Here is a 24,290-nt window from a genome sequence, read left to right as displayed (position 1 = left end):
CCCCAGTGCTGGAGCTCTGTGCCCCGTTTTGGGGCAGCAGCATCAGGGGCCCAACTGCCGTGGGCCGACCTTGCCAGCCACTATGAGCTAGTGAGGCTCTGGCCATGCTGTCAAGCCCCCGACCCACCCAGGTCCTACCTCAGTGCCTTTTTCGTCCCTGCGGAAGGCTCCCGCAGGCAGCCTGTTTCCCGCGGGAGCTCTTCATCCCGGTCCCCGCACACCGCGCGCTACTCACGGACCCGCAAACAGCGAGGCTAGCGCTTCTCTCGCTACCCTGTCCTGCTTCAGCACCACAAGCGAGTGGACAGCTCCGGGCAGGGCCGGGGCCGGAGCCGGGACAGAGGCCAAGGCAAGGGGCAAGGGGCCGAAGCAAGAGACAAGGACTCGGGTCAAGGGGCCAAGACAAAGGGCAAGGACCCGGGACCGGTTGCGGCGCAGGGACCCCCCTTGCGGCGGCATCGCGCAGCGGCGGCTTCGCCGCAGCCGGCGCTGTGGTTTTAAATGGGTGGAGCGGCGGCGGGCGGCAGGGCGGGCGGTGGGCGGTCCGCGCTGGCCCGCGGCGCCCATATAACCCCACCTCCCGGGCGCGGACTGCCGCGGTAATTGGTTGGATGTGGTACTTGGAGATGTTGAGCTGGCTCCTTCCCCCCATGTCCCTGCACACACACAGGGGCGGGTGGTGCGGGCGGGAGCGGGAGGCAGGGCTCAGCCCCGACGGTGGTGGGGCGCCCCCCACTCCCTGCCTGCCGCCCGCCGTGTCCGAGCCGCTCTTGCTGCTGGGCTGCTGCCTGCGGCCGCAGGACCCCGCCGAGCCCAGCCAAGGGGAGCGCGGGCGGCTGCTGGCGGCGGCCGAGATGATGGCGGAGGGCGGCGGCGGGCCGGCGCGGAGGAAGGCGCTGTCGCTGTTGGAGGCGGCCCGTTCCCGCTACGAGAGCCTGCAGATCTCCGACGACGTCTTCGGGGAGTCAGGCCAGGACAGCAGCGGGAACCCCTTCTACAGTACCTCGGCCGACTCCCGCTCTGCCGCTTCCTCCCAGGACGAGGACGACGACGAGGAGGACGAGGGGCGCCCGGAGGGGCTGAGCCCGCGGAGCAGGGCGGCCCGGCGCCGCGCCCTTCGGGCGGTGGCCACCCCGGCGGAGCGGCGGCGGCAGCGGCAGGGCGGCGGTAGCAGCGCCGTCCCGGGCGGCCCCGGCCCGATGGAGGAGGAGGAGGAGGAAGCGGAGAAGGGGGGCTGGACCCGGTCGCTGCGAGACGTCCCACCCCCTCACTTCAAGGATGGCAGCGGTACGCGGGGGGCGGGCTGCCGGGGCAGGGGCGGTGGGCCCGATCAGCTTTAGGGAGCGGGGATGCCCGCGAGGGGTGCTCGGAGCGCGGCGCCAGGCAGAAAAGTCCCTGCGGGCCCGGCTGTCGGCCTAGGCTGGTGCTCGGCCTTAGGGCAGGGGGGAGGCAGGTGCCTCCCGCCCGGTGCTTCCCGGGAGCGGCCGTGTTGTCAGGCTGCTGATGCGGGGAAAGCCTTGCCGAGGCAGTGCGCGGGAGGGCAAGTGGAGGCCGTGTGTGCTTAGTCACAGGCACCCCGGCGCCGTAGCGGTGCCCCGAGCGCCAGCAGCGACGGAATCCCCGCAGGATTCGGGCAGGCTGTCCCCGGAGCGCAGGTCCCCAGCTCGGCTGTGCTTTGTGGTGTCCGGTGGCTCCTCTTCCCCCCTTACAGGCGGGGAAAGCCGCTGGTCTGTTCGGTGCGGGTGACCTGAGCTGCCCTGCGGTGTGCAGAAGGGCTCTGGGAATGGAGCTGGAGTTCCCTCTGGCTGCAAGGCTTTCTGTGCAGCCGTCCTTAACCTTAACCCTTCCTGTGTGGCTTTTGTCCAGAGTGAATACCAGGATAGTGGTGAAATGACATGACATGACCCACAGCAGCAGTGCACAGCACTGAGATCTCCTTGGACTGCCTTGTGTGACAAGTTGCACCACTGGTTTGCCTAGGGATCCTTTGTAACCTGTCTGTCTTCAGGCCTCAGTATCCAAGTTGAGTGTGTAGCAGCAAGGCTTGTCAAAAAGTGATTAATAGTTATGAAGAGCTGGGATGTGAAATAAAACATTTGGACCACAGAACAGGATGTGATGATTGCTGTCATCATCAACTGAGCTGATAGTTTGCCTGTCCTAAGGTCGCCTGTCATCATTGTTTTTTTCATAGTGTTTAATTCCCTCACTTTGCTGCTAAAAGGTAAATGCAGAACAGTGCTGCTACACTTGGAGTAGCTTGCTGAAATTTGTGCAATGGGACAGGCACAGACCTATCTGAGGAAGCAGCTTGGGATGAGGGAGTAAGGTGGAGCTAGCACTGGAGGCCAGAGAAAGTTCTGTCATGCTTCTGACAAATAGAAGTTGCATCTACCTGTAGAAACAGCTAGAGCCTGTAAAATATTTAAATATAAAGCTGATGTGCCTTCTTAAAGAACTCCCAAGTTTTATTGATGATTGTTATTCATAAGCATATCTGAGATCATGAGCTGTAGGCTTCATGGTGTGATGCTGTTTCAGCATCAATTATCACTTAGTTTCTCTGCCTTTGCTGGCTTATTTTTTCATACAATTACCTTATAGTAATATCCATTTTAACATAGGCAGACCTGGGATTAAGATCTGGTTTGGAAAAGCGTTGATGACCTATTAATTCAAGAATTCATATTTCCTTTGAAATAAAGAAGTCTGATTTATGGTTGTCAGAAACAGATGCAGATGTCTCTTGAGGAAGGTATATGGGTATTGCTGTGAATGTTTGCTCCTAGTAATAGACAGAGAAGAGGTTGCTACTGCCCTTTCATTCTGTTGATGATGATAAATGCTGCATGCTGTGATTTGATTTGATGAAAGTTCAGTTAGTGTCATGATTTGATATGTGTGAAATGTGTACCTGCTGTATATTTTGACTACTGAAATTCCAAGCAATGGAAACTACTGCACTGTGTATAACTAAGCTCTTATAATACTGGTTTTGATTGACCAGTTTTAGACCATGCATATGTCGTAATTGGAGTCATGCTAGGCATACTTGTGTTTGCACCATTGTTGCTTCATTGGACACTGCTCTGACCCAAGAGTTTGGATCCATACCTGCTGAGGAAAAGGTGTCTGCTGAGGTGAAGACAGCTGTCTGTTGCAGTGACAGCACATCTTTTAGTCACTGATGGGGTACAAACAAGAAATGCAGGATCAGACACAGAGCACTACAAAACTGTGTTCTCGGTTCAAATGTGTTAGATATAAGAATCCTTTATTTCTAGGTTCTGAGCTTAAAGGAAGAGGTTTTCATGAGACTGGGATAAAGCTCATCTTTGGTTAGCACCAAAACTTCAGAGAGAGAATTATTATAGCGGCAAGTACTTGACATCATCTGATGCCAGAAGACAAATGTCCTTGTGAACTGAAGTTCCATGAGACTTCAGCTGTGTCAGTGCTGGAAATAAATCCTTGAATTAAACTAGGATCAAGCTTGATGTCAAGCTTTTGGGTTTGGGAGACTCCACCTTCATAAAAGGGAAGGCGCATAGAATGAAGAGGTTCAGGTTAGTTAATGAGAATGAGCTAAAACTCCTAAGGGAAAGAAAAAAAAATTGAAGAGCCACTTATGAAACTCTTGTGGCCTTTTTAACTCCAAGTAGAAAATTCTATTCCTTCTTTTTTTTTCTTGTAAGTTACTTAATACTGCCATTCCCTCCCTTGATATTAAATTGATTTCTTGAAAATTATTGTAGCCATTCCTAGAATTAGTCTTGAGCACAGGCAGGCTAACTGGTACTTCATCTCAAAAAGTATAGTAGAGTCCCAGGAGTTCTGGGTATTGCTGGCAGCATTAGATGGTTCAGTATGTCCTCAGTCTGAAGTTAGTCACTGCATGCGTTCCTGGTGACACCTGCCTTGGCTGTGTAGCAGGTTCTGATAAACTGGGAAAGGTCTGGAGTAACTTCTGTGTCAGGAGAGAAGCAGCTGAATGATATTGCTACGCAACACTACTGCGTGTCCGCAATTTTTGTTTTCTGCCTCTTCCTCAGGATCTCCAATACTGTCGTTCCTGTTCCATTTAATGAAAATAGTGAGTGCTTAGATTCCCTGGGGGATGGGGACAATGGGATGAGACACAACATGAATAGATTTAGCTGACTTCCTTTGTGGAAATCCAAAATAGCTGTTAACTTTAACACAGAGGTTAGAACAGATGGCTTGCTGGCACTGTGTGTTACTTTCAGTTGAGCTACTCTGTGAAATTATTCTTTTTAGTTGCTGAGAAAAATCCAGACTATATTGTGATGCCCTGATTTTTAAATTATAACTAGTGGCACTGTGTAGTTCTGGTTAAAACAGGTTGAAGAAACAAGTACCTGTTACAAATATGAAAGCAGCAATGCACATTTTGAGGTACTGGGATATGAATAGTGGATAGGAGGTCTTGGAGACAGTTGCTGAAATGCCCCCCCTTCACAAAGAGTGCCTGGCTAAAGCAGGTCTGTGAGTAGGTCAGTGTGTGTTGAAAAAGATGATAGCATTTATGATCAAATGTTAGATCCAGGCATGTTTTGGCATCTACCTTCTCATTCTCTCCCAGTCTCCCTGTGAAGGGGAAGCAGAATTGATTTGATGGGAAGCGAACCTACATATAGGTAAGGCTTCTAGGAAAGGTCTGACCTCTGTCCAAACAGTACTTTAATTGTAAAAGGAGGGATAGCTGGGACTCCTCTGGCTTCCCTTCATCTGAGGGCAGGACAGAGGTAGTTGTGGAAGTGCAGAAAGAATAAGAGAACAAACTGCTGCTAGGAGAAGGAAAGCATAATTGAAATAGAGCAACTATTACTACTTTTAGCGGCAAGCTAGTAAGTGCCAGTGGTGTGCTCTTCCTTCATGAGTGGGGTGGATCTGAGTGATATGTTCCCTTGTTAGCTCAGTAATCTGGCCAGGAAATGTTCCGTAATAGATAAAGGTGCCTTTGGTTCTGGTTGTTCCTCATGCAGGGTCTTAGAAGGTGCAAATATCCTGGTATTGCTGTAGCTTCATGTTCCTGAATTGGGGTAGCTTGTGTTCCCTTCCTGGGTCCAATACTTCGTATATCAATATAGTTCAGTGACCAGAACATTGGACCTCAAGTGTAAGAGCACTTCTTATTAAGGATAATGTTTTAGGGTGGCAGCAATAATGGTGGTCTGAGCTAAAGTTAGTGCTGAAGTCCTCAAAGTTACAGCCAATCAGTGCTACTGTTTTCTTCATTTTCTATACCCTCTGAACCCTGTTCTTAAGTCTAGACCTGAAGACAAAATGTTAAGAATGTGCCTTGCTGAAAGAGCGTAGCAACTGATCTTCAACTTGCATTTGGAGAGTGTAGCTAACTTTTTATGAATTTCCAGAGTACTTCTCTAAAACAGTGTTTGTCTTAGGTTGCCATCTTTGAAGAAGATGCTCTCAGGGAGAAGTTGCATAGGCCATATCACCTTGAAGAGGTTTAGATGAATATATAAAGTAGTTTTTAATTTTTTATTTATTTTTTTTTTAGTGGGAATGTTAATTTCCAGGCAGACCAAGATACAGGAAACAGCCATTTATTCTATCATGGCTGCCACATGAGAGATGATCTGCACAAGTGAGGGTATGCAGTCTGACAGATGAAATCAACCTGCATGTTCCAGCTAAAGTCAGGGAAGCAAGGCACACCTTTAAATGCCAGGTTGTGACCACTATCACAGTAGAAAGGGTTTTTCTTGTGTTTAGTCACAAGTGTCTGCATGTCAGCTGATAAGACATCACTCTTGATTGTATTTTTCAGTTGTGTTGTTACTTTGTGAATGCTAAATAAGGAAAATGAATTTAGTTCCTCCAAGTTAGTCACCAGTGAATCATACGGTACAATAGATATTGATATAGCATGGAGTTGTTAATTTGAGCTGTGTTTGAGTAGTTTTAGTAGAGGTAAACAATTCAGTTAAAGAATCAAAGGAGAAGAAAGTGGTACAGGTAAAGGGAGAAAAGCTTTTAGCTGTTACCTGCATGGCTATAATTGTAACTGGTCAGAGAGTTGAGGCAAGTCTTAGCAGGATGCAGTGGGAGATCCAGTGTGCATATTCTCCCCAAGAGTATGGACAGATGGATGGGAAGGTGGCATTCCAGCAGCAAGGAGCCTGGAGGCAGAGCTCTTGGGTCAGCCTGGGCCATAAAAGAGGGCATATACATGTCACCATCTGACAGTGCTGATGATCTCAGATCAATGGCATCTGAAGGGTTTAGTCCTATTAGATTGAGGTCAATATTTAAATATTCTGGAGGTGGAGGAAAAGCTATAAAAACTACTTAGTTGCTTATGGCAGATTCTGCTTCAGAAATAATCTGGGCCAAATTCTCTGACTGTGATCAGTGGATGAAGTGCCACTGATGTGACTTGCTTTTGCTTATTTATGTAATCAGAGACTTTAGCTGCTTTTTACTTGCATAACCACAGAAAATACTGGGAAAAAAAAAAAAAAGGTGTATCTACATAATCTATTCTTACATTCTAAGTAGAAATTACTTACAATGACAGCATCACAACACTTCCAAGAAGATACTATAAATACATGTCACAAAGGTGTGCATTGCTACTTTGCAGAGTCTTTATAGGATTTTAAGGCTTGAAGTTTTGCTAAATAAATGAATTATGCAAAGGCTTAATATCTTATATGCCTTACGAAAGCTAAATGTGCTTTTCAGGTGGTTTCACTGGGTTTGGAGCACGTTTTCCTGCTTCCATCATCACTGAAGTGAATCAAGCGTGTGACATGACAGCCTTACTGATTCAAAAATTTAGTGCAGCTTGGCTATCTGCATTCCCTTACTTCTTTTGCCCATATCTCTGCTATTAAATATGCATTTGGGGAATAACCTAGTGCTGACAACTTCACTAGGTGGGTGAAGGTTGTTCTCTGCTTTTATACAGAGAACTAGTTTTGGTCTATACTTGAGACATAAAAGTCTATAAGCACTGCAGATCAAGGTCTTCTTCATAGACACTGTCTAGCCTTTTAAAGGGGAAAAAGCATATTTACTCGTATATCTGTTACTGCATAAAATGAATCCCCTTCTGTTGATAAGGTCATTTAAAATAAGTAAATTTGTTCCTACAGCTACTCATGTACTTTTGTGAACATCACAGAAACAGCGCAGCAAACAATTTCCTTGTCTGCTTTCTTTAAAGTCAACCTGTAAAGGAAATAAGCCTCTCTGCCAAGTTTAATGAGAATGCTAATAGTGGAGTTGACTTGCTAATTCTGTATAGACTGCTAGGTCCCAGGAAGCTGTCCTAGATGCCATAGACTTAAAAGAAGTTGAAATGTCCACATTTCTCTTAGATGTGCTTGTTCATGTAGGTGTTTTGTTTCCCTCCCTTGCTCAAGTTTCCAAAATTTTGGAGTAGATGGATTTAGCAGCTTGGAAATACAAGGTGCGTCTCAAAGAGAAGTAATAATGGATACAGCTACACATTTTACCTAAAGGTTAGTGGGATATAATCCCGAAAGTACCTCATCCTTCCAAATACTGCCAAAAATTGGGCATGTTATTAGAAAACAGAACAGATGGACTTAAGAATGCATGGCTGAGACAAATGCATGAGGATACTAGCATCTGACATCTTGCTTCCTTGTGGCAAGTCGTCCTTTCTAGGAGCTTATCGAAGCTCCCACTTCATATTCCTTGAAGAACAGGATGTTAATCAGTCACTAGTGCTATCTGAAAATGAACAGACATAACTGAGTGGGTCTTTTAAAAACGAAGCAAGAGCTCCTTGACTGTGGGACTGCAGGGAAATAGGCTTGGGAGGCTCCTTAGCTTATTCTGTATCTATAAATTACTCATGGATTATCTCCTGCTTTTCTGTGAAGACAATTGGTATTAAGGGTACATGATAGGAAACATGCTTTTGATCCTGCTTGCTTGGACAGCATGAGGGGTTCACGTGACCTGTACTGACTAGCTGTATTTGCCATTAAGGACAAAAAACAAACTCAAGCAACTTCTATTCAGCAAGCAATACAAAGCTGTAACTGCAGTTGAAAACTGGGCAAACTTTGAAGTGTGGTCAATCAGGCACACTGTAAGGATGCAAAAATCATGCTAGAGAAGGATATGCCGAAGACACAGAAGCAAAGAATATTGTGTATGTCTGGATGGATGGGTGGAATTAGCTGTGTTTTGGACAGGAGGATTACTGGGCTGAGATGAAAGATACAGCGAGCCCATCAGTGGGCACAAATGGAAATGTTATTTCTAGTGAAGAAAAAAAGAAGGCAGAAAAAAGACTTAAAGCAGCTGCTGTTATAACTGTGATTCATTTCAGATTGCATATGGCAGAGAGGTGGGTGTGTATGAATGATTAAATTGAAGCAAAGAAATGAGAGTATCTTTCTTTTTTGAAGTTGCTTATAAAATTCACAGTTGTGGAAAGTCTGACTCCAGTGCATGCAGTCATCTGTGCTTTTTTTGAAAGGTAGATGCTGGTTAACTTCCCAGTGGGGTAGCACTTGTAGGCGTGCAGACTGGGGTCGGCGTGTAGCTGTGGGCGTGAGGCTATTCCCACTGATGTCACAGTGCTGTCTGCTGATGGATGCACCCTGCTGATACAGGGCTTGGGCAATGGTAATCTTGTCAATTCATGCGCAGAAAAACTACTTTGAAGAGGTTATATGCATTGAAACTCATACATGTAAGGGCTTATGCATGCAGCTTATGGCATTTAGGGTGGGGATCTAGTCTTACTTATTCTCCCCCAGTGCAGGGGTAACAGTGGAACTGGACTGCAAGGCAAGAGGTGGCAGGGTGGTGGTTCGTAGACCTTCTCTTGCTGCAGTGGTCTAGTGAAAATGAACCACCTTTGGTTTGGGGTGGTGGATTCCCAAGATGATCTTCAAAAATATAAGATGCTCTTACATCTGTCATGCTGGATATATTGTATTATGGATACAGATACATATGTGGATATAAATTTATGTAGCCTTTCAAAGGGCTTCTAGCTTGCTGGACTGTATTCCTGAATGGCATCACTAAATAAGACCTCCGTAAATTGAAGACTTTTCCTCATTTCTTCGTCATCATAGTTATTCCTTACTTACAAACTTGTCCTGTTATGTAGTTGGTTGGTTTGAGATGAAGTAAAATACAGTGTCTGAATACTTACGCTTGATCTGCACTAACTCCCCTTTGTCACTGGCTTTGAGATTAAAAGAAATTGAGCAGTAAGACATTGACTGCATTTGAGTGATCTGTAGCTATTTTCATGGTGCTAACATTGCTGCAAATAGCCTCAATCCTTTCCTTTAATGGTATAGAAAGGAGGCGCCTTTAAGCATATCACGAATCTCTCTCACTGGGGAAAGTGTGATGGATTTTGGAGTAAATGACATCCTGTTCTTTCCACTTGACAGGGTTATACTTGATAAATAAGGAATGACCCCCTTGTAAAAGGCCTTTCTTCATTTGCTTCTGCACTACTGGGTAATGACTCACACTTAAGCTGGTTTATACCATCTCTGATGTCAGTTTGTCAAACCTCTACAGCCATGCCCTGCCTGTGCCCCATGGGGCGTGGGGGCTGCCCATGGGGTCCATCAGAGCAGGGCTTGTCCTACTGCCCCAGCCAGTACAGTTGCAGCCGAGGGTGATGAGGCAGCCCCTGGTATTGGCCACCTCCCTGGAGATGGGCTGAGGTCATGTCAGCATGTGTGCCTGTGACTGGGCAGAGCAGGACAAGCTGCAGCCTGGCCCACCACAGTCACAGTGTTCCCCATCAGACTTGCCTCGTTTTCTATACTTTCCTTGGTTTTGGAGGCAAATTCTTGAGGCAGGGAACCATCTCTGCATTATTAGCTCCGAGTTTCACGTTGTTCCTTACATTATGCTTCATCTGTTGCAACAAAGTTTGTGGATATTAAAATACATAGGTGGGAGAAGCAGGTAGATGTAGAAACATCTGACAATAAATACCATCTAGTCCCTGTCAGATATTCTCAGTAAAATTGTCATTACTACAAATGTCTGTCTGTCTCCACTGGATTTTGATAAGATCTGGCTCAGTATCTCCTAAAAAGCAGTGCATGATGATCTGGCAAAAGATAAATGTTCTGATGTTAGATTTTTTTATATATTTATTTATTTATTTAAAATTTAATGAGAATTTGAAACCACCTTCCTGAATGCAGGTGCATTTACTGAATTTGTTTATTAAACTTTTAGGTAACATGAAGTTGGGAGTGACTCTGTGTACACTGAAGGACAGGCTGAGAATTTGCAAGGTTACTGACAGCCTGAGATAGCCCGGGGGGAGGATGGATAGCATGGTGTGAGAGAGAAATGGTTAGTGTGAAGACAGCAGTGACTAACAGCAGAAGTGGAAAATAGAGGGGAAGTGGAAGAACTGTTTAGGTGGAAAAGGAACTGGAGGTTGAAGCTGAACAACAGACAATTGTGACTCAGTGTCATGTTGTTGTGAAAAGGCAAACATCCTTCCCAGATATTTAAACAGAGTGTACAAGACTTGGCAATGAGACTGGCTTGCCATTTAGGAGAGAGAGTCTGGGTCACCAGTCCATGTGAGAAGCAAAAAGTCAAATGTGAAGAGAAACGGCTGAGATGCAGGAAATCTACTAACCAGACATCTTTCAGTATTCTGTTTTTAAGCCATATAGATAAGTAAGGCGTACCATAGGAAATGGAATTATCTGCCTTATATGCTCTGAAAACTGAATATAAGAAATAACAGATATAAATTGACTTGATGGATAATTAAATCAGATGTGAGAGAAACCCTCAGGCAGACAGTGCAGTGCTGTGGAAGACATGAGGTGTGTCACTGGAAACCTAAAAACAAGTGGTGCTAACCTGTTGTAGTAGACCGACAAGTAGTATGTGTGTTGAATGAGAATAGTGGCCCATTGCTACATTTTGAAGGCATCCAGTAGTGCCTAGGTTTGTACTTGCCTTTGCCCGTGTCTCTCTTTGAGGTATGAGGAGCCCCCTTGCAGCTGAATCCAATCACGAAACAAACCTCTGTGGATCATGAGGGTGGATACATGAAGGAAGACAAGCACAGGTCTGGAACAGGCCAGATGCCTGCAATAACTGATGGCCATGCACCAAGGTACAAGAAAGGACAACAATGTCTACTCCATGTTTCTCCAGTTTATGGACTGGGTTCATACTGGCTGTTTCTTCACTTCCTTGTGAGCATTGCAAAATTGGCACTTTGGTCTTTTCCTGATATTGAAGTATATTTGAGATCCTTCTTCCTAGGCTAAATATTAGAAAGTAATGGGTTTCTTCACAATCTTCCCTTGAAAGAATACACCCCTGCTTCTTCTAGTAGTAGCTGTCTGTCTTTCCCAGCTTTGGATCAACTGCGCCAGGTTCCAAATGAGGTCTTACAGTTCCTTGATCAAAGGTACTAATATGTCAGTATCTCCACGGAAGATAACTAAAAACCTGCCTAATGCTGCCTAGAAAATCACTGGTCAGGAGTCAGGAGTGCATCACTTTTCTGCGGAATAAGAGACTGTTTCTGATTTGAGCAGATAATTAGAGAAAAATCTTTCATTATTGGTCTGTAAGATTTATTTTGGCCAACAAATCCAGCTACTATCTGTCAGGATGGTCAGTTCAGCATTGCCTGTTAGTGTCTCAATCATATACTCAGTTGTAGTTGCATGTTCTGGTAAAAAATGAAACTATTTCTTTCCCATAGTCACCTGCCTTCAGCCAGCCAGCTGCTCTCTCAGTCAAAGATGTGGGTAAAGAGAAGACAGTAATATTGTTACTCATCCCTGTCAATGCCAATTAACAAGTACCTAGCTAGAAACAGAACAGATAAATTCAACTATCCTGTAAGTAATATCTTAGAAGCTTACTTATTAAAAATGATTCTTAGGTGACCTATGACGCATTTGTCTTGATGTCCTTGGTTAGTCTTTCCTCCAAAATCTGTTCAGTCTTTGAGGAGTATTGAGATCACAGTAACAAGTTTAAAGTCACCAAGTGTCTTATTTCTCTTTGAAAGTCTTTATTTTCTCAGCTTGATGTGTTACCTTGAACTTGGATTCACTTAGGTTCTTGTTAGGGGGCTCCTAGTATTTGAGGATTAGAAACAAAAATATATACTAAACGGCAAGACTTGATCTTTATTTATTTTTTTTTTTAATGTCTTTGTCTCTGCCACAGGTATTGCAGCTTGTGGTGTCCTGACCTCGGACTCATGAAGTGTATTCTCTTATGAACCTCATGTGTGGCCTTGAAAATGAAAACAGAATCCTTGCCCCGACAGCTGAAGCGCACCTAGGTTATCATGAAGCTCTTTCCCTTGAAAACTGCACTGGCCTCACTTTTGCCTTCTTTCCCTTCACCCCCATTTTGTGTTATAGAGCATTTTGGATTTTTCTGTACAAGGCACAGTTTTGTGTTAAGAGGTTAACACAAAGCTAAGTGATGAGGGTATAGCCAGAAGTACCTAATCCTACAATCCCACTAAACTGGGATAGATACAACCCCCTTGAGTTCTGTTAAGTGCAAATCATACTGCAAGCACCTACTTGCTTTCTGGGACAGATGGTGGGTGTAAAATAGTCAGCGATGGATATTTTTGAATTGGTACTGTCAAAGTGGGTACTGAATATGAAGTTGTTGTAGGAATGTGAAATGGGCTTGACACTGTTAATGTTGTTGATATCATACCAGGTTTTAACTCTTTTTTTTTCTTCTTGGCTGTTGGTTATCACCCCCTGAATCAATGGAAAGAAACTAAGTGAGCATTAGTTTCTTTCTAAAAGCAGCCATTTGTATTGTATGCTGAAGCAGAAAAATTTGATAGCATTTTATCGGCAGATACAGCAGTCGGGTGAGTGAAGTGTTAAAATACAAACTGTGCCTTTTCTTCAGGTCTTTTGCTGAAAGGTTGACTCGGAAGGGGTCTGAGTATTGACCTGGAGCGGCTTGACTTTGAGCAGTGCACTACCAGTTGTTCTAACGTCAGCTTTCTTCCTAAGATAAAAGGGAGATGGGATTCTTTCTTTTTTAAGCTGAAATGGGCAGCTAAAGGGAAAATGCTTTAGCACAATATTTTAATCAGAAAAGGAGTGAGAAACAAGTATAACAAAAGCTGTTCAAAACTTTACTTTCAAGCTTTTAGTTTCTATTGAATCCTTTTAATCTACACTATAACCTTTTCCTAACCTCCTCTTCTCTGCTACAGCATTTAGTTTCTCTAATTGTATTCTGCCTCCTAGAATCCTTTGCTGTCACAAAAATGAATGTTTCTCTTACATCTTAATATAGATCCTACTGATACTTCACATTTTAACATCATGTCCTTAGTCATTATGAAGCTTCCTCTTTTTTTATTCTTTTGGGCTCTGCTGGGCAGCATGTCTTCATTTTCCTGTTAAATGTGCAGGTAGTCTGGGGCAGGGGTTCATTGCTCAAATTTTTCTGCTTAGTAAGCCAGGCTTTTTGCAGTTTTGCTCTGCCCTTTGTGCACAGGTCCATTCCTGTGGGAGGAGAAGGTAAAGGTCTTCAGGTACTGAGTTCTCACCAGCCTATGGAAAAATAGCTGATGGGGATGACAGCCTTTTGAATTGCCCTTGCTGAAAGACTGCTTGTTTGAGTTTGTTCAGTCCTTACTAGACTGCACATTTGTAGTGAGAAGAGCCTGTAGGCTTTAGCAGCATCTCCTGCCACCAAAGCTAGTTGATGTTGAGAGGCAAGGCCATGTGAAACCAGACTCTGCTGGTTCCTGCATTCATAGTGTCACATAAAGATGACAGCTGGTACTTCTAACATACCAGAGTGATGGTCAGATGCCCCTGACTATGCTGCTCGCCCACACCTGCTACAGCTGATGTTCCAGATCTGCTTGTGTGGGAGATGCAATATGTGAACAACTGTCACACCCACCACAACATCAAACTTAGCTTGAAAAAGCTGGAAGGAATGCAGTGTGCAGCTCAACAAAATCTGAGGTTTGGCTCTAGTAGGAATGGTGCTTATCTATGGGTTTATTTATCCCCTGATTAATCAACCACCTTCTTCATTATATTTAGATGAAGGTTGCACTTCAGGGCTGTCAGTGCTGCCCTGGCATGGAGTTTTGAGTGAGCATTTTATTTGGACTGAGGTGTGAATGCATCTGTGCTCCTGCTGCCTAGTAGAAGAGACTAGTGGAAGTTTAGAGGCTAATGCACAATTCTTTTGGCTAATGGGCCCCATTCTTTGTGACAAGCATTAAAGGAATATTATCCCTTATACTCCCTCATCTCTATTGCCAGGGGGAGGTGGGTCATGTTGTCTGGCTCTTCCCTCACTCCAGGCAGGCTCCCTCCCTGGAACCTCTTATTCTCTAGACATTGGTTCTAGAGGCAAGAGAATGTGGCCAAGCCCAAGTGATAAGGTCTATAAAGAAAACAAAGTGTCATGTTTAAGCAGTTTTGGTGTGTCTGTTGCTTTTCTTTTCTTTTTTGAGACTTACTGGACTTGCTGTTCTGCATACTGGTGGAGCTTGAATGCTTCCTGAAGAAAGGAGACACACAGATACATTTTTAAGTTTTGCTTTCTATGGCCACTGCTCTAGACAGCTGATACAAGTTGCTTTGTCTTGCTTGTAAGCAAGCTTGTAAACTCAAGTTAAAAAAGTTAGGGTTTTTTTTTCCTAAGCAGAGTATTTAAGCACCTCTTCTGCTGTGTCTTCAAGGATTCTGTATTGTATTTCTCACTGTTCATTCATTTGTAGTTATTTCTCGATTTTTTTTTTTTTTTTTTTTTTCAGAGTGCATCACTTGACATTCTAATACACCTTCATGTCGTTTGCTTGGAGCAACCCTTATGCATGTTTCTTATGCATGATAAGAAACTTGCATAATCACACTTTCAGAAACGTAGGCTGTGGTGTAGCGTTGCACTGGTGCATAAGAATAATTTAATAACTGTAGCTCAAGTCTAAGTATCTGCCTCAAAAGTATTCTGCTGGATTGGAGCCTGAGAGACCCTAGAATAAATTATTGTTGTCAGTTACCTCCCAAACTGTAGCCTTGAAAATTTCCAGAGAGATCCCTTTTGATGTTTATTGAAAGCACAAGCTGTTTGCTTTGACTGTAAGACATTGTTACATGGTTACTTGTGTGACTGGATTTCCCCCTAAACATAGCATTTAATTGTGTTTTAATGAACATTTTTATATACTCAGATCTGACACCAAAATTGCTACTGTTGTAAGTGCTAGAAACTAGCATGAAAGACCCACGATCAAAAGGAACAACCCATGTTCATCACTTTCAATTTGCTTGCCAGCGTTTGAGAAGAGTACCCAGAATCTATTGAGTGGCGGTTGCAAGGCCCTAAAGGGCAGACAGCAGGGCTGCAGGGTAGACTACAGAGCATTTTTATAGGAAAAAGATATTTCCCTCCCTTCCTACCAGTACGCATATTGCAGCCTTAGTCTTGTTTATAGGATTAATAATTTGCATGGTTGACTGCACCATGAGTCTGTGCTCAGGGAAACTTCCTTCCACTAGAGAAAAACACAAGGCTGTTAAACATCCTTTTGATTTGAGAGTGATGCAAATTAAAAATTAAAAGTGAGTGTTAAAGGATGTTAATATAGTACATTATCCCTTGAATCCAGAGAAGTGTATAAGCACATGCTTAAAGAAACACGTATGTGGCGCTACTTTAATGATATAAGCACACAGTGGAGCAAGATGGAAACTACTATACCAATCTAAAAGTACCACTGATACCACCACTCCCTTGTTCTTACAAGAGCATTTTTCTTGGGGGGACAAAGGGAAATGACTCCTTTTCAAAGCAATCTCGTTACACTGGTTCTATACCAGTATGGGCATATATACCAGTACAGGTAGATCAACTGAAGCTGACAGGATTTGAGTGCAAACTGAGTGCTCTGCCAAAGTGAGGGTGAACTGTGTCTGCTCAGCTGTTTTAGTCCTCAACACTCAAGGGCAGTGTTCTCCTAGCATGCTTGATCATGCATCCCTATCAAGCAGAATTTTTTTGAGCAGGTACCCCCAATCTATGTATTTCTATTTACAAGTTATGTATATGCAGCACTGTACTAGTGTATTATGTAAATTATAAAACATACATGAAAAAGTAAAGGATAAGAAAAAAGAAATAAATGCTATTTATTAATTTTATATTTGTTAACAGTATGAAAAAAAATTTTCTTCCAGGGGATTGTCTTGTGCAGTCCCTGGCACCCCACCTGGAAACCATTGTGCTAGGGCCTATGAAAGGATCTTTATATTAAATTCGCATATGGGCAAGCGGGACTGTGGCCATTTGCGTCCAAATTTGCCAGATTATTTCAGTCTAGACCCAAAAAGGGAATTTCTGTAAAGTGGCTGGGTGCTCTCTGACAGGAGTACTGCCAGGCCCGGATTTAGCTGTGATGAAAAGCAGTATGTTCACCTGCTTTCTGTCTTCTCTCTCCTCCCCAGATAAATAACACTCTAATTTGCCTAGCAGGTTTGAGGTTTTGCTCACACAAGGTTAAAAATTCCAGGCTCAGCCTTGCTAATAGTTTGAAGGTGGTTTTTTGGGGGTTTTTTGTTTGTTTGTTTGTTTTGGTTTTGTTTTTGTTTTTTTTTCTCCCCATTAAAACAACAATGGGGGTTATAGCACCTAGGACCTAGTAGAATCCGGCTCTAAGGAAGGAATGTAATCAATTCTTGATGTGCAAGGGAAAATGCTACCTATTCACACTTAGTGGGGAAGAAAGGAGCTATATCAGAGATGATGGAAAAAGCTGATGGCATTGAATGAGACTTGCTTAATTTTATTTTATGAGGTGGTCAACGTAAATAAGAAATGAATGGGGAGAAGTGTTGCTTAAATGAGAGACCTTTGTGAGCACAGCAACAGGTGGCTGAGGAAGTGGAAGGGCAATGCAAAGGAGCAAATCTGTCTATAATACAAAACCAGCATTAGCAGTTAAGTCTGGAAGGCTTAGGAAGCAAGAGACTCCCTATGGAGATACATATTCTTGTTCTGTATTTGCCTTGCACACAGAGCCCAGAGAGCGGGGAAAGACTTAGCAATCAAAAGTTGAGGTTCTTGGATACTCTTTTTCCTGGGGGATTCTGTACTCAAAGAGCACTTAAAAAAACCCAAATCAGAAAATGAAAGCAGGCTTGGAAACAGATGGGCATTCTTGATGCCAGAGCTGCAATGCTGTTACCCTGACTGGAGCAGCAGCATAGGCTGATCTCTCCTAGAGAGCAAGTTGATGCGGGGATTTCTGATGAATGGACATTGGCTGAAGCAGTGTCCCAGTGAGGGCAGGAAGGGAAGTCCCAGCTTGCTAGAAAACTCAGTGGTAAAGATGCAGAGATGCTTGGATGTCAGGAGCAACACGAGGAAGAAGATTTGCCTTGTGAGAGCAGTGAGCTGCCTAAGTAACCCTCAGTGATTTGTTATTTAAGTGGAGGCTGTGAGGCATCTACAGAATAGTTTCCCTTTTAGAAGATGTTGTGGTGCTGGATAAACACCGATATGCTCCACACAGCTGTTGGCCACTTCCTTGCAGGGATTGGCCAGCGCAAGAAAGGGATTTGCAACAGCAGCTCTATGTGAGTTGTTTCACATTTGCTATGAAAATAAATTGATTTTGGTGGGCTGGCTGGGCTATGCGAAGAGTTCATTTCTGTCTTTGCTCACTTGTAGAAATATGTACATCATCTTTTTGGTGTTTTGTTTTTAAGCCCACAGAATTTGGATCCATGCTTTTAAGATTTTGAATGTTTCTTCCATTATGTTGAGAACTATTGAAGGTTTATGTGTGGCATGCTCATAACTGTGGGTTGTAGGAAAAGGGGCAGGGACAACTTGGAACATTTTCATTTAACATTATGATGTGTTTAAAACTAAGAAGAAAAGTCTTCAAGTGGCTTACCTCCTTCACCAGTGGTTATGGCATTTGATCTGTGCTCACTTGCTAATTAGGTATTCCTTGCCTGAAAGGGTTTAATGGAAAAATAGTGTATGAGAGTATGACTATAGATGTCAGTACAGTGTTAATTCACATAGGCCAGTGCTTGGAACAGGAGCCAGAGGGGGTTGGGACATATGATTCTTTTTTAAGGAGCTGCAGTGTGGCCAGGTACAGGTGCAGATCTTTATTCTGTGACTATAAACTGAATAACATACAGTTGGACACACTCCTAACCAACACTGACCCAGCTGAGCACCCGTCTTATCTGGCAGATAATCCTTGTCTCCAAACACGTATCCTTAGAAACAGCAGTTGTAGACTTGAAGAATTTGTACTAACATAAGCCTCATCTCGTCACTTTAGTGAAATGCCAAGAGAACAGGAACCTTTGAGGTATGGCAGTGTCTCAAAACTGCAGGAAGAAGGGTGAGGAGCAGTGGAGCTTAGGGTAGATCAGAGTCAGATAACAGCAAGGAGGCAGGGAAATCAGGGAATGTGTAGAATGCAGCAAAGAGAAACAGGACATAGGTTCCAGTGCCAGCCTGAGACATGGATAAGCCAGAAGCACAGATGATATGATTAACCGAAGCTAGCAGAGCATTGTCAGTCACAGAGTAAAATGTTCAGGAAGGCTGACTCCCAGTTCCTGCACTCAGGAAATACTTGCTCTGGCTTGGTGGGCAGCCAGTTTGGAAGGGAAGCACCACTTCTGTCTTTGAGCAGCAGTCAAAATTCACAGCCGTTATTTAAATGGGAACTTTTCCAGTTACTTATTATGGAGTAAATACACTCTATCATCATATCATGAAATTATAAGCCAGCCTGATGTGAAAACAGTAATTTACACCTTTCCCCCTTAAGAAAATCAATCTGTAAGTAGGTAAGAGCATGCAGGACAGGGCGTAGGGCTAGGGTTTACAGAGCAAAAAACATACTCAGACTTCTTTATTACTGTGTTAGTAAAACAGTACTGTAAGCATTTTATTGACTCTCCCTAAGGCCTCTAATCAGGCACAGGCTTTTAGTCCAGTCAGGTTTTCCAAATTGTGGAAGATTTAACTCTGGTATAATAATAAAAAGATCTGTTCTGAACCCTACTGTGAAGTCTGTGCACTTCTGTAACAGGAAGAATATAGCTAGGCAATGTGAAGCTCCAGTAAGTGAGGTCTCAAGCTATAAATGTCCCAGTCTGTGGTTACAGAATGGGAGGCTATTGTTTCTGTTGTCATAGCGCCCAGAAGCCTCTGTAGCAATCCTTAATGTGAAGTGCTCGGCCACTTTGCAGACAGAAGGACATGCTTTGTAGTGGTTGTTCCCATGTCACTGATAAGTTTACCTTGCAGGTGCATCCTGTATAATTATACCTGCAGATTCAAGGAACTGATATTTGGGCCTGTTTTTTATATAGCAGAAGTATCTATTGTCTTCCACTCCACTACTTAATATGACCCAGATTTCATCACCAACAACCATTTTTAGTTTATTTTTTTAATGTGATCCCACTGTGTATTTCTTTGAAAGTCTCTGCTGTATGAAATCTCTGCTGCTAGGTCCAAAATGAGAAATACAAGCTACCTTCTCCTTTTATAAGCTGAGGTATGTTCTTACAGTGATTAAATCCTGCAAGGTCTTTCAGCTTTTATTGGTTCATATGTTGGCAGGCTGCAAAAAGCAGGGAGAAGATGACCTGCAAGTGTGGCAGTGGTGTGATGGATAGCTACCAGTCAGCAGTGCCTGTCTAGTGATCCTTGCCTGATCTCAGAGTACAGCATACTAAGGGTGTGTTTGAAGAGATGGACAAAGCATCTCTCCTGAAAGGCTATGGGAGAAGACACACGATGCTTCTGTTTGCAAACCTATTTCCATGGCCTATTTCCATGGCCTGTTTCCTGTTCCTCTTGCACCCCAGCAGCTGTGCAGCATGGTGCAGGCCATGGGGGGTGCTGAGCAATTACGCTTGGCTGCACAAGTAGCTGGGCAGAGGTTGCAGGAGTGGTGCTGTGTTGCTGAGGATCACACTCTGACTTCGTGCACTGTTTAGCTCTGAGTTGTGTTTCTGGCTTGCTCTGCATATACAACTCCCTGGAAGCCTTCCCTGGGGGTACAGTGGTTTGTAAACACATCTGCGTCACCGTGGAGTTAATACAGGCAGCACAAGTAATAAATTCACCTTTTTGCACAGATGACTGTTTTGTTTTTTACACTTCATTGTTGACGAAATGTTCTGTTTTCTTAAAACTGGGAAGTTGTGGGTTTGTAAGAGTTGTTAGGAAGTATAAGCAGTTGGAGTGCCATGGAGTGCATCATGTATCCTGCATGTGGTAAGAGGATTAGGGATGTTGATATTCACAGTATAAAGAATTTATTGAGCTTTTCAGTCACGGGGCTGTTTTGAATTCAAACAGCCTGTGGCACTGGTCATTTCTAAGGTCAGGCAGAGCAAGGGTGGAAAAAGGCAGTCTAACAACAGGGGCAGGAGAAGAAGAGCAAAAAGAAAACAGAAAGTGCACAAAGTGATACTGTGCATGTGTAAGGGAGCCCTGGACCTAGCAGGGACTGCAAATACATGACCTCTGCTTGCATCTTAGGTGTCCTAAGAAAGTATGTAGGCTTTCATCAGCCCCTAAGCCTAATTCACCAGTGAGGAACCCATGGCTTGTAACTGCTTGTCCCAAGGTTTTTGAGGGTGTTGGGAAAGAGCATGGAGAATATAACGTGAGTAAATGGTAAGTTTAAAAGCAGCGTGAAAATGTAGATGTGTTACAGTCTTCTCTGATAAAGGTGGTGTAGCCTTCAAGTGATGGTGCCTGTGACTGAAGTGTTGATTATTTTGATCTGTAAAATGATGAGAGGTCCTTTTCCTCTTAGTCTGGGGCGATGGCAGCAGAAAAACCTTATTTTACTGGGCAGTTTATGAAGCTTGCCTGGAAATCCATGTGCATGCTTTCTTACAGAAACCTCCCATGGAGCTCCTGACACCAGCCTCCTTGGGTCGATTCTGGGTTTTGAGCTCTTCTAGCTGGGCTGCAGCAAGAGCACCCTGCTTATCGTCCTCTCCCAAGTGGCTGCAGCAGTAGGTGCTTAGTTCTGTTCATGGGAAGTAGCACTGAATGGGAACTTTGGTGACTATGTGCTTACCCTAACAACTGTTCTCTGTGTTCTCCAGGAAGAGGCTGTAGCTGTTGGGAAGCAATTGCAAGAGACCACTCCTGTAGCTGCCTTAGCTCATGTGGGATGGAGATGAATCATTAGGAGGTTCTGTACTGAAATGAATGTTCTGGCATGAAAAGGTTGTCTGGAATGCTTTACTGAACTCTCTGGATTTCCAATTAATATATTCTTTCTTTTGATTATTTAAAAAAAAAAAAAATTTTGAACAAACCAGAAAACCATTTCCTCAGAGACTTGCTCAAAAATAAGAAGTTCAGTTTTCAGTGGCATATGTGTGTGTGCTGCATGTAAATGCAGGAATTGATGTGGAGGCTTTCAGGATCTCATTAGTTGGGTCACTTGCATATTGACTTTTATTTACAAAAGACAAATTAGATGTCCTGATGATTTGCCTGGGAGGCATACTAGACTGTTTTCACTTCTTCAAACACAAAACCATAGAATCATAGAATGATTTGGGCTGGAAGGGACCTGGGTCCTGACATCAAATATTGCTAATGCTTGTACAGGAGGATATTTATTTTAAATTGCTGGAAAGAAGTAAATTGCATGCAGATAATTGTATTTGTGAATAGTGTGCACTAGAACAGACCAGGAGCCTGGGAGAGAAAGATGTGATGATGGATCGCATCTGCAAGTTTCCAGTGTGGAGTGGATCTCCCCATGGGACCATCCCAAAGCAGCCCTCTGGGATTTAGTTACAAAGGTCACCCTGCTGGAATGGAAATTGCACTGGCATGAAACTATCCAGGCTGCTTTGTAGATTTATTTCGTTAATGTGCACAGCTGTGCCTGCAGCCAGATATGTAACTGCTCCTACCCAGAACTGTATTACAGATGATATATAGAATCATAGAATAGTTACGGTTGGAAAGGACCTTAAGATCATCTAGTTCCAACTCCCTGCTATGGGCAGGGACACCTAACACCATGCCACCCAAGGCTCTGTCCAACCTGGCCTTGAACACCGTCAGGGATGGAGCATTCACAACCTCCCTGGGCAACCCATTCCAGTGCCTCAACACCCTTACAGTAAAGAACTTCTTCCTTATATCCAATCCGAGCTTCCACTGTTTAAGTTGGAACCCGTTACCCCTTGTCCTGTCACTACAGTCCCTGATGAAGAGTCTCTCCCCAGCATCCTTGTAGGCCACCTTCAGATACTGGAAGGCTGCTATGAGGTCTCCATGCAGCCTTCTCTTCTCCAGGCTGAACAGCCCCAACTTTCTCAGCCTGTCTCCATACGGGAGGTGCTCCAGTCCCCTGATCATCCTCGTGGCCCTCCTCTGGACTTGTTCCAACAGTTTCATGTCCTTTTTGTGTTGAGCACCCCAGAACTGTACATGAAAAGGACATATGAAGCCAGCATGTTGATGATTGTCTCTAAGCTGCTAGATATACTCAGTGTCAGCTGGATGGCCAGCAGCAGCCAGTTAGCTTTGATGGCTGGGCATAGTAGAATGTTAATAGAAAACTGCAGTGGCAGAAGCAAGTGCAATGGACTGCTGCAGCAGGAGTTCCCCTGATGAGGGACAAGCATGTTCAGTCCCACAGTCAAATGAATAATGTGCAAAGCATTATGTGAGCTGACGTGGTACAGTTTCAGCATTGACTCTGCTGCTTTAAGGTGTCTGGATTTTTAAAATTATTTTAACAGTAAGACTTTTTTTTTTGGGAAGGTTCTGATGGATGTTGATAATGGTGGTTGATAGGCTGTAAGATGTCACCATAGCAATGAAGGAAGTGTATAATGAAAGGTGTCAGCCTTACCTGCAGTGGGATTGTTACTTTCTCTCCTTCACTTGCCACAGCTTGAAGACTTTGTAGCTTTTAAGCATGATGGTAAACACAAAGAAATAATCTCTTAAAAGGGTTTTGACTGTAGCTTGAATCTACAACAAACCACACTTCCTTGGAAGACTGGCACAACATCTGTCGCATTCTCATTCTCGGGCCAGTGCTATTGATGGCACAGCATGCAGCTGGTTAATGAGAATGGTATAAGATCTGCCTGGTTCATCCCCTGAAAATGTCCAGAAATACAACTATTTTCTTACGCCGTTACCATATATGGTAACCTGGTGAGTGATAGCCAAAATTCTCTACCCCTGGCATTCCAGTCTCGGTTTTGGTGTCCTGCTGAAGTTCTTCACCTTTTCCAGGCTGAGCTGCCAGCCTGGTGTATAGCAGCATGAGGCAAGAGGAATCAGCAGGGTGCCTGGGCTATCACCCTGGGCCTTGGGAGGCCACTGTCACATTGAGTGGGAAGGCTGTCTAGTGTTGTAGGAACAGGTACATTACTTGTCCCTGACCTAGGGCCTAGCATGACCAGGCAGGCATGCTAGACTTGTCTCTCAAGGGTTTTACTGTAATACTGAAGAAAGCTAGATGAGTACCTAGATCCAGTACACAGGAGGGAAAACATCTGAATTGTGGGAAGTTCCTTAGTTTACTAAACACTTTGCTAAATTTTACCATTTAGTTTAAATTTTACTGTTTAGTTTACTAAATAAGTTCTTTATTTAACTTGTGATAACTCAGCACTGTCTGGTGTAGAGACAGGGTTTCTTTTGACCAGAGTCAACACAGAGCAGCTGTGTGCTGGTTTTCAGTCCTTTTCCATTTGTCCTTGGATTGCTTTTGGACCTAGCTCTTAATTCTCTCAATGGTGAGAAGTCAGACTGCAATGTTTGGATCACTATTGTTGAGGCTGTGAGGAGAATAATCCTTTTTAATGCTGGTGAGGGAAGAGAAAGTGCTGTTTCATTGAAGCCGTCTGCAACAATTTTTGTGACTACAGTTAGTATGTGCAGATGTTGGAGGCATTGTCAAAGGCTTACTTATAGAGGTTGGAAAAGTGCAGTCAAATCACACTTTGCTAAACAGCTTGGAATAAACTTCAATGAAACCAACTGTAGAGCAAGAGTGTGTGCTGCTGTGTGCCCAGGCAAGGGTGCAAAGTAAACTTCTGGGGGAAGGTGACCTAGTAGGAACTTACCCAGAGGTATGGGCTGCTGAGAGAGCCCTTAACAGTCTGAGAACCATCTTTAGAAGGACTGTGTCCAATTTCTTCTTTCTTGCATAAGAAACCTAATATAGTGTCTGTTTGGGAGTTGTT

General features: G+C 43.9%; 1 protein-coding gene across 1 annotated transcript in view; it reads left to right on the top strand.

The window, feature by feature from the left end:
- Nucleotides 1-611: 611 nt before the first annotated feature.
- Nucleotides 612-24,290, top strand: part of PGBD5 (piggyBac transposable element derived 5) — a gene marked incomplete at both ends in the record, with an annotated part of 63,248 nt that continues 39,569 nt past the window's right edge. Inside the window, one exon of the mRNA XM_080615821.1 lies at nucleotides 612-1,287. Coding sequence (XP_080471947.1) covers nucleotides 612-1,287 — 676 coding nt within the window. The remainder of the gene's footprint in view (nucleotides 1,288-24,290) is intronic.

This window comes from Psittacula echo, assembly GCF_963264785.1.
Source record: "Psittacula echo genome assembly, chromosome: 4".
Classification (NCBI taxonomy): domain Eukaryota; kingdom Metazoa; phylum Chordata; class Aves; order Psittaciformes; family Psittacidae; genus Psittacula; species Psittacula echo.
This window is presented reverse-complemented; position numbering and strand designations above follow the sequence as displayed.